This window comes from Pterocles gutturalis, unplaced genomic scaffold (genome assembly GCF_000699245.1).
Source record: "Pterocles gutturalis isolate BGI_N339 unplaced genomic scaffold, ASM69924v1 scaffold31621, whole genome shotgun sequence".
Lineage (NCBI taxonomy): Eukaryota > Metazoa > Chordata > Aves > Pterocliformes > Pteroclidae > Pterocles > Pterocles gutturalis.
Window position 1 is genome coordinate 57,443 of NW_010101533.1, and position 12,654 is coordinate 70,096.

Consider the following 12,654-nt stretch of genomic DNA (forward strand, 5'->3'; position numbering starts at 1 on the left):
TGAATTCATTGTGAGACAGAGTTTTCCCAAGTAGATTTTCAGCCACAGAGTGAATTCATTGATTTTTCCCATTTTTGCATTACCGCACACAAAAGCACTAAAAGCTTAAAAAACCCCACAAAAATTAGCAACATATTCTGTACAGGCACTTCAGGTAATACTCCTGCAAAATCCATTGCTTCAGTATTCCAGCAGTGTTTCAAGCTTCAGTTTGAAGGAGTTTAAGTCAGTGAACATTTAGTCACATTTACAGCACTGATTGTCCAACAAACTAAAATCTCCCCCAAATTCTATTTACAAATTTCTAAGTGAGGAAGAGGTATAATTTATAAGTAATAAAGAACTATATCCTTTAGAAGTGAATACTGAGGATATAATGCATGTGAGTGAATTTATTCAACATATATGCAAACATGCTTTCAGTCTGCTAGAGGGCTCACAGCTCTAAACTGTGTGTCAGTGCACTGTTTCCTCTTCGGCATGTAATTGCACAGGCTATTAACTTTCCAAGTGAGAAAGCTGGCAAACAACTAACACTAATATGGTGTATCATGTAGCTTCGGTAGTATTCTGAACACTTCGAGCTAATACTCCTTAGAATCACACATTTTATCAAGTTTCCACTGAATATCTTTGTAGAAAGGCTTACACTAATTTCTTAAATTAGAATTCCCCATCACCCAATTTTTATACAATGAAATACTATATAAATGCCAAGCTCACCATCTTACTGCATACAATTATATAAAATATGGAGTATTTTTACTATCACCCTAGGCCATTTATGTATTCCTTCCTGAAATGCCAGGCTTAGTTGTTGTATATCTGCCAGCAAAGGAAATATGCAATGGCAAGTCACTTACACCATACATTCAAGAGAAGTGCAATTCATCAAACATACCTCCACAAGCCTGCTGGTATGTTCTCGAAATATAGCAGCATATTCTTTTATTTCTTTCTCTCTTCCATTTTTAGCAGCTTCAATGAGAACTAAAAGCGGAACAGAGGTATCTAAGAAGGAGTCTGAGATGTGATCTATAATGGCTTTACGGAGCTGCAAAAAAAAGCATTACATTAGTATCTGCTAATTGTATTATTTATTGTTCATTAGTATTTTATAACATAAACATGTACACACTGTATTTGCAGGATTATGTGTCTGAAACCTACTGCAGCTGCAATTTATCTATTAAACAGAAAACTCTACTTAATTTTAAGGACAATTTTAATATACCACTATGTATGTGTGAGTACAGATACATAAAACATGTACTGGCTCTGTTGAAATCAAGGGAGACAAACAAATATTCATGTTCTTTGATGAATAGACCACTTAAGTGATTCCACACATGAAAAACTACTGTTAGACCAAACCTTATATCTCCTGGGTATTGCCTCTTGAAGTTCAGTTGCCAAGGGAGAAGACTATTTCATTTTACAAAGAAAATATTAATTTAATTATGTTTGTACTCACAAAATAGTCTACATCACGTTTTCATAATTGCAAAATTGTCCAAATATTTTCTACCTTGTTGGAAAACCCAGTGATACAGTTTGATTAGCAAAATGGTAGCCTTCATGGTAATTAGATCAATGACATTACTGATTACACCACCTGATAAAAGATTAATAGAGCAAGAAGAACTATAAATTAGTCTGAAGTTCAATTTCCTCTATTTAAATTAATTGTTCTTGAACTTCTTACTTAAATTATTAAAGAAGTGTAACATTCTGCTACAAATTACCTCTCTTAAATTGGGTTTCATACAGGATTATAACTGATCATTGGGACACCACTACAGAGGTTATTTTCCATGTCATAAACCTACACATGGCATTTTAATCATAGAACACTACGAGAAATATACCAATCATAACAATATATGCAATGCAACTAAATTACCAAGTTCACTGAATTTCCTACTGCAAAACATTATTTTTACAATAGATATAAAAGACACTGATTGGAACACAGGAGAACACAAAAGGCTTTTAAGCCTTTTAAGCTCTTGCATGCTGACAAGTTTGTTGCCAAAGGATGCGTTTTCACCCAGCATTTTGCGCCAATGTATCTATGTGAAAACTCAGTAGAAGTAAAGACTCTTACAGCTAGAAAAAGGCAAAAAAACACAATCTTTTTGATGCTGCTGTCCTTGTAGGTAAGGCAGTGAACATGTACAGCAGAAATAATATTAGAGAAATCTGTTGATTATCAAGACAAGATCTGGATATGAATTCCACCACTAGCTTTTGGATAGCCTCGCCATCTGAAGCCAACTCTCACTGACTCACCAGGAACATGGGACAGACAAATCTTCAAAAAAAAAATTACAGGTAAGTTTACGTTTGAAATGTTTTTTTGTCTTCTAACTTACTGTAGCTTATCACATTAGGATATACTATCTGCATACACTGTATGTTCTCAAAAGTAATTTACAAAGTCAGAGTCTATAGGATTCCAATACAAAATTGGATTTTTACTGTCATGTTCAAATTCCCAGCTTTATTCAGGCTTGAATTTTAAAAATAAAAAGAAAGCAAAAATAAAAAGTTTCACTACCAGGAACAAAATATATTAAACCTCCAGTCCTGTCAAGTTACCTGTTAAAATTTCTGTGTCGGAAAAGTTCAACTGAAGACAACAGACATGCTCGCCTGCTTAAAATTAAATACATGAATATGACCTGGAGAAATCACAGCTTAAACATTAAGATTTCAATTTACAATAATCAGCAACAAAAAGATGTGGAACCATATTCATGGCCAATGATTTATTATCTCCAAGAGAAATATTTTTTGAGTTCTGCATAGCCCAGACTGTAGGAGTTTTGCAGCCTTAATGTATTATTTGAGGACCAGTGACTTCAACGACCCTGGTCACATTTGTGGTAAGCTTGAGGCATCCAATTTTCAAACCAGCAGCCTAATTTTATCTCTCATCATATAATTCTTTGCTGTAGCTTTTTACTGGTTTGCTTGGTTTAATTAACCTTTCACATATAAATTATGATTATTGTTTTGTTCTAAGAAATCCTCTGTCCTGCAATTAAACAAAGTGAAACATATCTTCAAAAAAAAAAAAAAAAAAAAAAAGATAATTCTGTGCTTTACTGAATACAATCAAGTTTGAAATTATGTTCCTGTTTCAGCTATGCAAAGGAATACATGAAGCAGAGATTTTTCAAAAGATGATCTGTGTAGCTAAGAGCAAAGAAATACAATGTAGAACAAGGAAAGGAAAAAGAAAAAGAAAAAAAAAAGGAATATCTGAACCAATATCTCTTTCTCATCATCCTAATCGTAACAGTTCTTTTTTCCATGACTCAGTATCTGTTTCTGACTCTGGCCACCTCTAGAGCAAAATGCTAAAAGCCAAGTAGCCATATAGGGAGACATATAAACAGACAAAGATCTCTCCAAAGCATGGAGAGCTTTTGTTTTGTTATTGAAGTCCATTAAAAATAACATAGAAACATGTTGTTTACAAAACATGGGGCTAAAGGTTCTCAAAAACAAACAGTGGAAGGCAGAAAAGAAAATCCCAGCAGCTGTTTGCAACACTACTAACATCAGTAACCTGTTGAGTACAGAAAACTCTGTTTGCCTCTATTTGCCTATTGCCTCGCAAGATGACACTGGCAAAAGTCCTGGAAAAACTAAAGATTTGTTAGCATCGAGGGATCTCTCTCTCCTATTTCCAAGGGATGCCAGAAAGGCAATCTCATTTGTGTTCAGAAAAAACTATCAATGATGAAGCAGCAACATAGAAATATAAAAATATCCTCAGAAACCACATTTATTAAAAAATAACAACCACAACTGTGGAACAACCACAGGAGAAATGTGTGTGCAGTCCATTCACATTACACTGGGAAACAACTGGGAGGTAAGGACCGAGTATGGCAATTTCTTAGAATTAGAAATTGGAATGAATAGAAAATTCCATCCTAAATATTCATCCAGCTCTACTAGGCAGGGAAGCCGTGATCTAGGTAAAGCTGCACACACAGAAATGACATGCACATCTCTGGCACAATACAAATAAAAATCAAAGCAAACCACAATATTTTAAAAACCCCACAAGTACTGGCCAAGTTCTTGAAGTGAATACAAGTAATTTAATTTGAAAAGCCAGAGATTTTTACAGCTTCCACAATACACTGTTCTTGAGATAGCTACTTTTGCCTTCAAGTCTTGCCAGACACAAGCCTTCCTTTACTCACTGTGGTCTACAAAGATGTTCCACAGGGGCCCACGGCACAACCCATAATCAGGTGGTGACTGGGCCATTACTTATATGATGGTTTTGTTTATTGTGTACTACACTGGAGAGATTAAAAAAATACAACTTCATAAGGTTTCATCTTCAACCGCAATTGTGCAGAGGCAATCCCAGTAACTGAAAGCAGAGTGCATTGTGCACCCAATAGCCTTGAATCTGCTATGAGTCTAATGTAATGCCAATTATGGCACAGAGTATAATTCAAAATTTTTTTAAGTATTATAAAAGCTGTAAGAGTAGACCAAATAACAATTTTCATGTTTCCAGTAAAAGCGCTGGGAGACAGAATAATGAATGTTCATAACTGAAAGCAAATAAGACTCTACTGCAATAGCTGCAGGCACAGAACTCACAATTTCATGTTTCCCAGTTCAGGAATTAAGATATGCAGTAAGCACTCTTCCTAAAAAAAAAATTTTATGCAATTCACATGTGTGAGCCCAGAATTGGAGGGAGTAGATGAATTATTTCTCATAAATACCTTGCACTGGAAAATGGCAAGAAGCCATAGAGCTGCTCTGGCTAGAGAAAACTACTGGTTCTAGATTGACTGTAAATTGTGTATGATTACATTCAGCCTGAACATTTAATGAAGGTTTATAGAAACACACAAATTAGTGAACAGATTTTAAACACTGTAACAGAGTCAGTAAACTGTTATAAGCTAAAGGTTAATTAACTCATGAAAGAGACTGTAAGACAGAACGGGAGAGCTCCTAGACACACTGAGCTTGTGGTGCAAGCCACCAGGTGTCTGAGCTGAACATTTTTTGATGGAATGTGAGAGGAAATTTGATAGCTAGTTAGTTGTAAACACTATATTTATCTTTTATATTCACCTAATCTTTTAAGGCTTCCCCTGTCTGATTATGGGAGACATGAAGGAATTTATTCATCATCTCGAAGCATAGGCTGTCTTGTAAGACTGTACACAAAGTTGGGAGGGATATTCTTCTGCCAGAGGGTTGACATATAGATACAGCTACAGACATGATGAAAGCAACATGTACTCATGCTCCTTGTAGCCGTAAATTTTCATATAGTTGGTTAAGGCAGCCTAGCTGAAAGAACTACTGGCTTTCTAGCTCTCTTTTCTAAAGTGTCATGTTATATACTTTCAATGTAATTTACAATTTTTGTCAAAGATGTTCCTTGCAGAGAAAGGATGTAAACACATCTGGTGTCTACTGCTCACCTTCTGCAGTACACTGAATTTGTGGATTTTGGTCCATGTCTCACATCAATTTTAGGATACTGGGATGCAAAAAGGGTGGGTGGAATGTGGACCACATATTCCAAGGACCCTTTTCTGTTGTACGAGTTCTCGCAACTGTAAAGAGCTAGACATAATGGCCCAGTGATCCCTTCAGGGTATCCATTCCAACAATCAGTAATAATTCAAGCTTATTTAAAATAAAATGAATTTTGATGTCCAAAGTACATTACTGATATGTTTCTATAGCAAATAAATACATATTTAGACATGTACACATGCAAAATTTTGCCCATGAACATACACATATTCAGCCAATACAATTTGGTAGGGTTTTCTCCCTGAGTTTCAAAATTTATATGAGTATATTCTGTGGAATAGTGTAACTATCATCAGTTTTTTAATATAGAATAAGTTTTTATTTTCAAAACACAGTCCTAAAAAACTGAAAATAGCTAATTTGATAAGCATCCTTCGAGTCTCCTTTTCAACCTTTTCAGTTCCCCAGGTTGTTTACCTGTCTGCGGAGGTCTCTTGTCTTCTTGCACATACTATCTATTGCAACATTCAAGGCATTACTTCTCTCTTTCTTGTCAGTCTGTAATAAATATGATAGAAAACACATGAAAGGTTATTTGTGATCCCTTAGGAAGCATTTTCTTTCTGTCCTCACTTCATCCTAGCATTTGGTAAATCAAACATGATTAAGGATTTTTTGAATTCTAATGCGTTTCAGGAGCCAGTGCTGAAATATTCACCGAATGACAATTTGTGATGTTAAGTGTAATCTGCTGAATCAAAACATATGCATTACTAGAAGTATATAGGAACAAAATTAAACACTCATTATCTTCTGAATTACTGTAATACTCTTTACAGTCCAGGGTTACTTATGCAACAACATTAATATAATTATTATTATTGATGCCAGTCTATTATCACCATACTAATATGAAAAATCACGTTTTCTTTCAACAAGCAATTTATGTATTCAGATGACCACAATGCAATTTGGTAGTGATTTAGTTTGTAGCATTCATTATTTTACTCCTGTGAAAAAGAATGGGTGAATTTCAAAATGTCCAAGATGTTGCAATGGCAAAGTCAATTAACACTGTCAATGAAAATGGACAATCTTCCAATTAACAACACATTAATTCTCAGCATCAATAGAAGACTGAGTTTTTGAGATATTTGAGAAGTCTTAAGAGAATCAGTTATATACTTTCCAAACAGTCCTAACTTTTTATTTCTATCTATAAGCAAAATGCTTATATCATTATTAGCTATTTGAAAAGTGGAGTTAACACTTTTATTGTAGTGCTCAGCATTTTGTCTATACAATATTACCATAGCAGTTCTGTGTCTACTAGTTGTTTTGAATAATCTTTTTTTTCATGTTAGTACAGAAACTATATGAAAATCCAAAATGTCTGATGAACTTTGTTTCTATAAAGCAATCATTTGTCACTGCCTTGAACTGCCCCAGTGCAAAGGAAAGAAACCACCAACAGTGAAAGTGTCTTTACACAAAGTCTTAAGTCAGTACAGGTAACATTTCCAGGAAAAGGATCAGATTCTCATAAATGTTACAGAAATAGTTATGTATACTGACCAGAACATTTGGGGTTCAGTTACAGTACACTAGGACGTCTATATTATGAACATGACCATCTCACTTTGTAAATCATACTAAAATAAATACTTGTGAAAATAAAAGTAGTAATATCTTGGTAGGTACCTAGGTGCATAACCTTGTTATATACAATATATTATACTTCAGAGTTATCTCCTTGCAAAACAAAAATAATAATCTGTGAACTAAGCAATATGCTTAATACTAAAGCAAAGACTAGATACGATCAAGAAAGAGCTTTTACATTAAAAGTGAATGTGTAATTGTCCTCGTTTCAGCTGGGACAGAGTTAACTTTCTTCATAGTAGCTAGTGAGAGGCTGTGTTTTGGCTTTGTGCTGAGGAGAAGCCTGATAACATACTGATGTTTATAGTTGCTGCCAGGACAGTCAACAACTTTTCAGCTTCTCTGCTGTGCCAGTGTCTGCAGGGGCAGGAGAAGCTGAGAGGGAGCACAGCCCAAATCACTAGCCTAGGATTGATCTTTAGGTTTAGGATTGAGACCCAAACTGGGCAATGTTCTATTCCATATCATGTACGTCATGCCCAGTACATAGATGAGGGTCTGCCTGGAAGTTCTCTTTCTCCAGGTCGCCTCTCTCTGAGTCACTGCTCTCTTGGGGCAATCTTGCTCTCTTGGACGCTTGGGCTTTTACCTTCTTTCTGGGATTGTGGTTTCAGGATTCTACCTGCTCCAAGATCATTAGCTGGGAACAGGCTGAGCCTTGGTCATCAGGTGGTGAGCCATTTACTGTGTATCACTCATTTGTGTAATTGTATATATTACTATTATTATCATTATTATTTTCAATTTTATTGTAGTTTGGTTATGAAATTGTTCTTATCTCAACCCATGAGTCTCTTTTCCCTTTACTCCTTTAATTCTCTACCCCATCACTGGGATGGGGGGGATGGAGAGCGGAGGTTAGTGAGCAGCTGTGTGGTGTTTCACAGCTAAACATGGTTTAAAACCACTACAATAATGCAATAAATGCCTTGAAATGATTAGTACATTCTCTATCAACTAAAAGGAACTATTACTTTTTAAAACCGAGCTTATATATTCAGGCTGACTTAGAAATTTAGTTACTACTTTCAGTTTCTGAAATTGCTTACAATGTTTACAGGTGACAGATGACCAAACATGGGTCTTGGAGAGAGGTCTGAACTTCACCTTGAGACCTTCATGGAATCCCTAAAGGCAGACACTAACTTTCTGTTTCACAGTATATGTGACCATTTCTCATACCAATACTTGCATAGGAACTGAAGTAAATAATGACTCTTGCACTATGTTTTGCAAGCTGTTGTCAACCCTAACAAAAAAAATTGATACCTTCTAAACTGCTAGGTGAACAGGACCCGTAAAAGCATTGTGGATACAACTCAGCTTATGCCTATGCATTTTCAGATGACAAAGACGCAGTTCCACATGGGCACACCCTTTAAAAGCTTTATATTTAGAGCCTATTTTTCTCAGAAGCCAGAATCAACGAAAAATAGTGGTATTTTTTTAAAGTTCTCCAGTAAATTCCAACTTTGAAGGTGCCAACTAATGATACAACCGGCTCTAAGCAAACCTAAATCTTCAACGCAGCTAATATGAAATAAACTCACTCTGTGAGTGGCATAAAAATATTAAACAGTGAACAAGGAAAAAAAAACTTTCTTTGCAAATTCTTAACATAATTGTCCATAGTCAATGTCTAGGAAGCAAACCTAACTGTAACTGAAGTTATTCTTCACCTTCTGTTTTCCCCAAGAACTAAATACATTGTGAAATGCAGCTTCAGACTGTAGAATGTGGACAGGTCCACAGTGTGGGTAACTTCATACTTGCAGACTCATTCTTCCTTAAAGAAATACAAAACTCCCCAAGCCACATTACTGTTTAGATAAATCCTTTTTATAAAGATTTAAGTATTACAGAATTGTGTACAGTCTGTTAAAGTCAGGGGGACACCTGACTAGAAAGTCTGCTGTGGGAGTACTCTTACAAATCAATGGCCTCACACCGTGTTGTCCAGCTTCCTTGAGGTATTGTCCATTGGTCCCAAGTACCTTTGAATGCTGAATTACTCCTTTAAGTTTATATTTCTCTGCAGACTTCCATCTCAAATATGTATGTAATACTAACAGTTCAAGATCTACACTAGATGATTATACTTTTCAATAGCTGAAAAACACCAGATCTAATATTTTTAAAGTATAAATTAAAACACTGGCATAGTGAAACTAAACATGATCTGAGCACCTCTACACTGTGTTCCTCTCTCCAGTAACACAGCTAACATGTCTGTATTTGCAGTAGTCTGCATCTACTTGTTAATTAACATTCTTCTCATGATTGCTGTACTTAAAAACAAACAAGTCTATCCTCTTTCAGTCTTGTACAGGGTGACTGAATTAAGAAAACAGCTAGGAAAATTATGCACATTATTCTAGGCTCCGGATTTCAAAAATCATGCAGTTGAGCTTGCTCCTTTCTCTCAGTTTTCCAGCACTCAGCTACAGTTTCATTCTGTAAAATATATGTAATAATCATTATATGGCTCCCTTGTGAAGATATTACAAGCAAAATCCAGCTCCTATTTCAATGCATTTTTAACACATGAAACATTTTACAAGCACTAAGTCACACTGTTATTAATATGTCACTAAGTGAAAAGAAGTGGAGAAATAAATGCTGAGTATTGCCAATAACACAGGCATATCTATTTCACACACTGGCAAACAACATTAGCTGAATGACTCAAAAAACACATGTGCAGAATATCTTTCTGTCGGATTTTCATTTAAAACAGTACATATGTAGGGGGAGATTCTCAGCTGAAACAAATCACCGTATCACCACTGTTTTTAATGCAGTTCATTTATATCAGCAGATCATGACCTTCACGGGCATTACAGATCCTTCTGCACTCCAAGGTATACAGACGCAAACTAATATGTTTGCATTAGCTACACAACCTTGAAGGACTCAAGCACATGTCTCCGGTGGAGTCTTTGGTGGGTACATACCAACAGTTAACAGTATTAACAAAAGACAGCAAAATGCTACAACCTTCATATTTCATTGAGTCGAAGGGATAGCTTAAACAAAGGGATACAGTTATTTTGATAAGGTTTGTAATTTCACTTTGTTTATACTTCTGAAATGCTACAAATGTTTACCTAACAGTTGCACTGTGCCTCCCATCTGAATACTGATCAGTGGCTTGTAAAGAAGATTTGGGCAGAACTACTTAAGTGATCATCTACTCACTTCAAGAACTGAGGTTAATAGATACAGGCTAAATTTACAAAAAAAATTATATATATTAAAAGGATATATAAAAGGATACAATCAGCCACAGAAATTAAAACAGTAAATACTATTAGTATTCATTATATGAATCCAAGAACACCCCCCCTTCAGCCATAATCAAGAATTCAGCTACAACACAGAACTGAAGTACTCTCATTAGCAGGACTAAAATTAACAAGACGCAAGAGGCACTGGGCTGAAACAAGAGAGGATCAGGCTGCATATAGGGAGAAAGTTTTCCAACATGAGAATAGTCAAGCACTGGAAGATGTTTCTCAGGGAGCATGCACCAGCTCTGTCGCAGAAAGTTCCCTTTCTATTCCCCCTCCACCCTCCTCTCATTACAACCCCCCTGCAGTGCTGCGTCCAGCTCTGGAGTCCTCAGCACAGGAAGGACATGGACCTGTTGGAGCGGGTCCAGAGGAGAGACACAAAAATCATCAGAGGGCTGGAGCACCTCCCCTATGAGGACAGGCTGGGAGAGTTGGGGTTGTTCAGCCTGGAGAAGAGAAGGCTCCAGGGAGACCTTACAGCAGCTTTCCAGTACCTGAAGGGGGCCTACAGGAGAGAAGGGAGGTACTCTTTATCAGGGAGCGTAGTGATAGGATGAGGTGTAACAGTTTAAAGCTGAAGGAGGGTAGATTTAGTTCAGATATTAGGAAGAAATTCTTCACTGTGAGGGTGATGAGGCAGTGGCCCAGGTTGCCCAGAGAAGCTGTGGATGCCCCATCCCTGGAGGGGTTCAAGGCCAGGCTGGATGAGGCTTTGAGCAACCTGGGCTAGTGGAGGGTGTCCCTGCCCATGACAGGTGGGTTGGAACTAGATGATCATCAAGGGCCTTTCCAACCCTAACCTTTCTATGATTCTATGGTATCATTCTGAATAGTCCCCTAAAACACTCATTTTGTATTTAAAAAAAACCACAAACTTTTAAAATTAAACTGTAATAGGCCTTCATGAAGCACTCTGGATATTTTGGAAATATCCATCAGGTATCAAGATTTCAAATATAAAATAATTGTTTTTCAAAAGTAGCCATACACGCTCAGAAACATATCTGTAGACTCTAGCTTTTCAATGTTGTGAAGTAAAAGGGAGCAATATTAATTTATCCTATCTATGGTGAGATCAGATGTCTTCTGAATTCCATATTCCAGAACAGCTGGAGTCTTAGCTATAAAGTTAAAAACTATTTTACTTTAGTCCTAAAGGATTCCTTCAAGTATTTGTATGGCAACAACACAGTCAGGAGATTCTATCCATGCCATTTATGCAGGGACTTAAGACACAACAGCTGAATTAGGATTTAGACTGCAAACAGCCAAAGTGGTCAGGATCTGTCTGGGTCCCCTATGCAGGAAAAGTGATGTTGGGATAGTGAATGCAAAACCTGGAGCTTGAGCCTCACTCTGAATTTTTAAGAGCTGTCCTCCTCAGCCAAGTTGTCGGTAAAGGAATAAATATTTGCAGGTACTGGGTAGTATAAGGTTATAAACACATTACATCAATATAAGCCTAGTTATATCATACACATCTGTGTGTGCCATTGACTACAGAAACTACAAAGCACTAAGTAATTTATCTTGACAGGCATCCTGACCTTCTTTCCTTAAACACCAGTATTACGAGCTATTTGTAAAGACACAAAACAGGCCTGAGATTCAGGGCATTAGTTCGAGGATATTCAAATGCAGGTTCACCTTGCACTCCTGGGCTTACATATTTTTTTAAAATAACAGAAGTCAAAGCAATGATACTTCACGGGAATGTTTAAAATTACATACATGACTAAAACCAACTTTATAACCTTAATCCATATTGTACTCAAAGGCTCTCCTGAAAATAATTTCCATACTTAAAGGCCTGTGGCTAGAAACAGCACATTTCGTTTCCTGGGATTTGTCTGTTCCCAAATGCTCATTGTACAGTCTTAGGAGGACTGAATACAAAAAACAATCCAACCCACTAGCATGGTTTTCATTGCTTACCTCCAGCTGCTGTACCATGACTCTGTGACAAACATATTTCGATTTATTTTAATGTATCCAAAGACAATTTTGTTTTTAAAAAGACTACCACATTTATTGAAATCAGTTCTCTATGGAAATAGGCAAAAAAAACCCCCCTCAGGCTAAAAGGTAAACACCAATCAATACTATGATAAGGTAATAAATGTCAGAGCTTTAATTAAATGACTGATCATTTCAGGCTATGTGT

General features: G+C 36.4%; 1 protein-coding gene across 1 annotated transcript in view; it reads right to left on the reverse strand.

Moving 5' to 3' along the window:
- LOC104469327 (catenin alpha-3-like) overlaps positions 1-6,093 on the reverse strand; it is a gene marked incomplete at both ends in the record, with an annotated part of 51,757 nt that extends 45,664 nt beyond the window's left edge. The window contains 2 exons of the mRNA XM_010083790.1: positions 902-1,054; positions 6,013-6,093. Of these exons, the coding sequence (XP_010082092.1) occupies positions 902-1,054; positions 6,013-6,093 (234 nt within the window). The remainder of the gene's footprint in view (positions 1-901; positions 1,055-6,012) is intronic.
- Between the last annotated feature and the right edge of the window lie 6,561 nt (positions 6,094-12,654).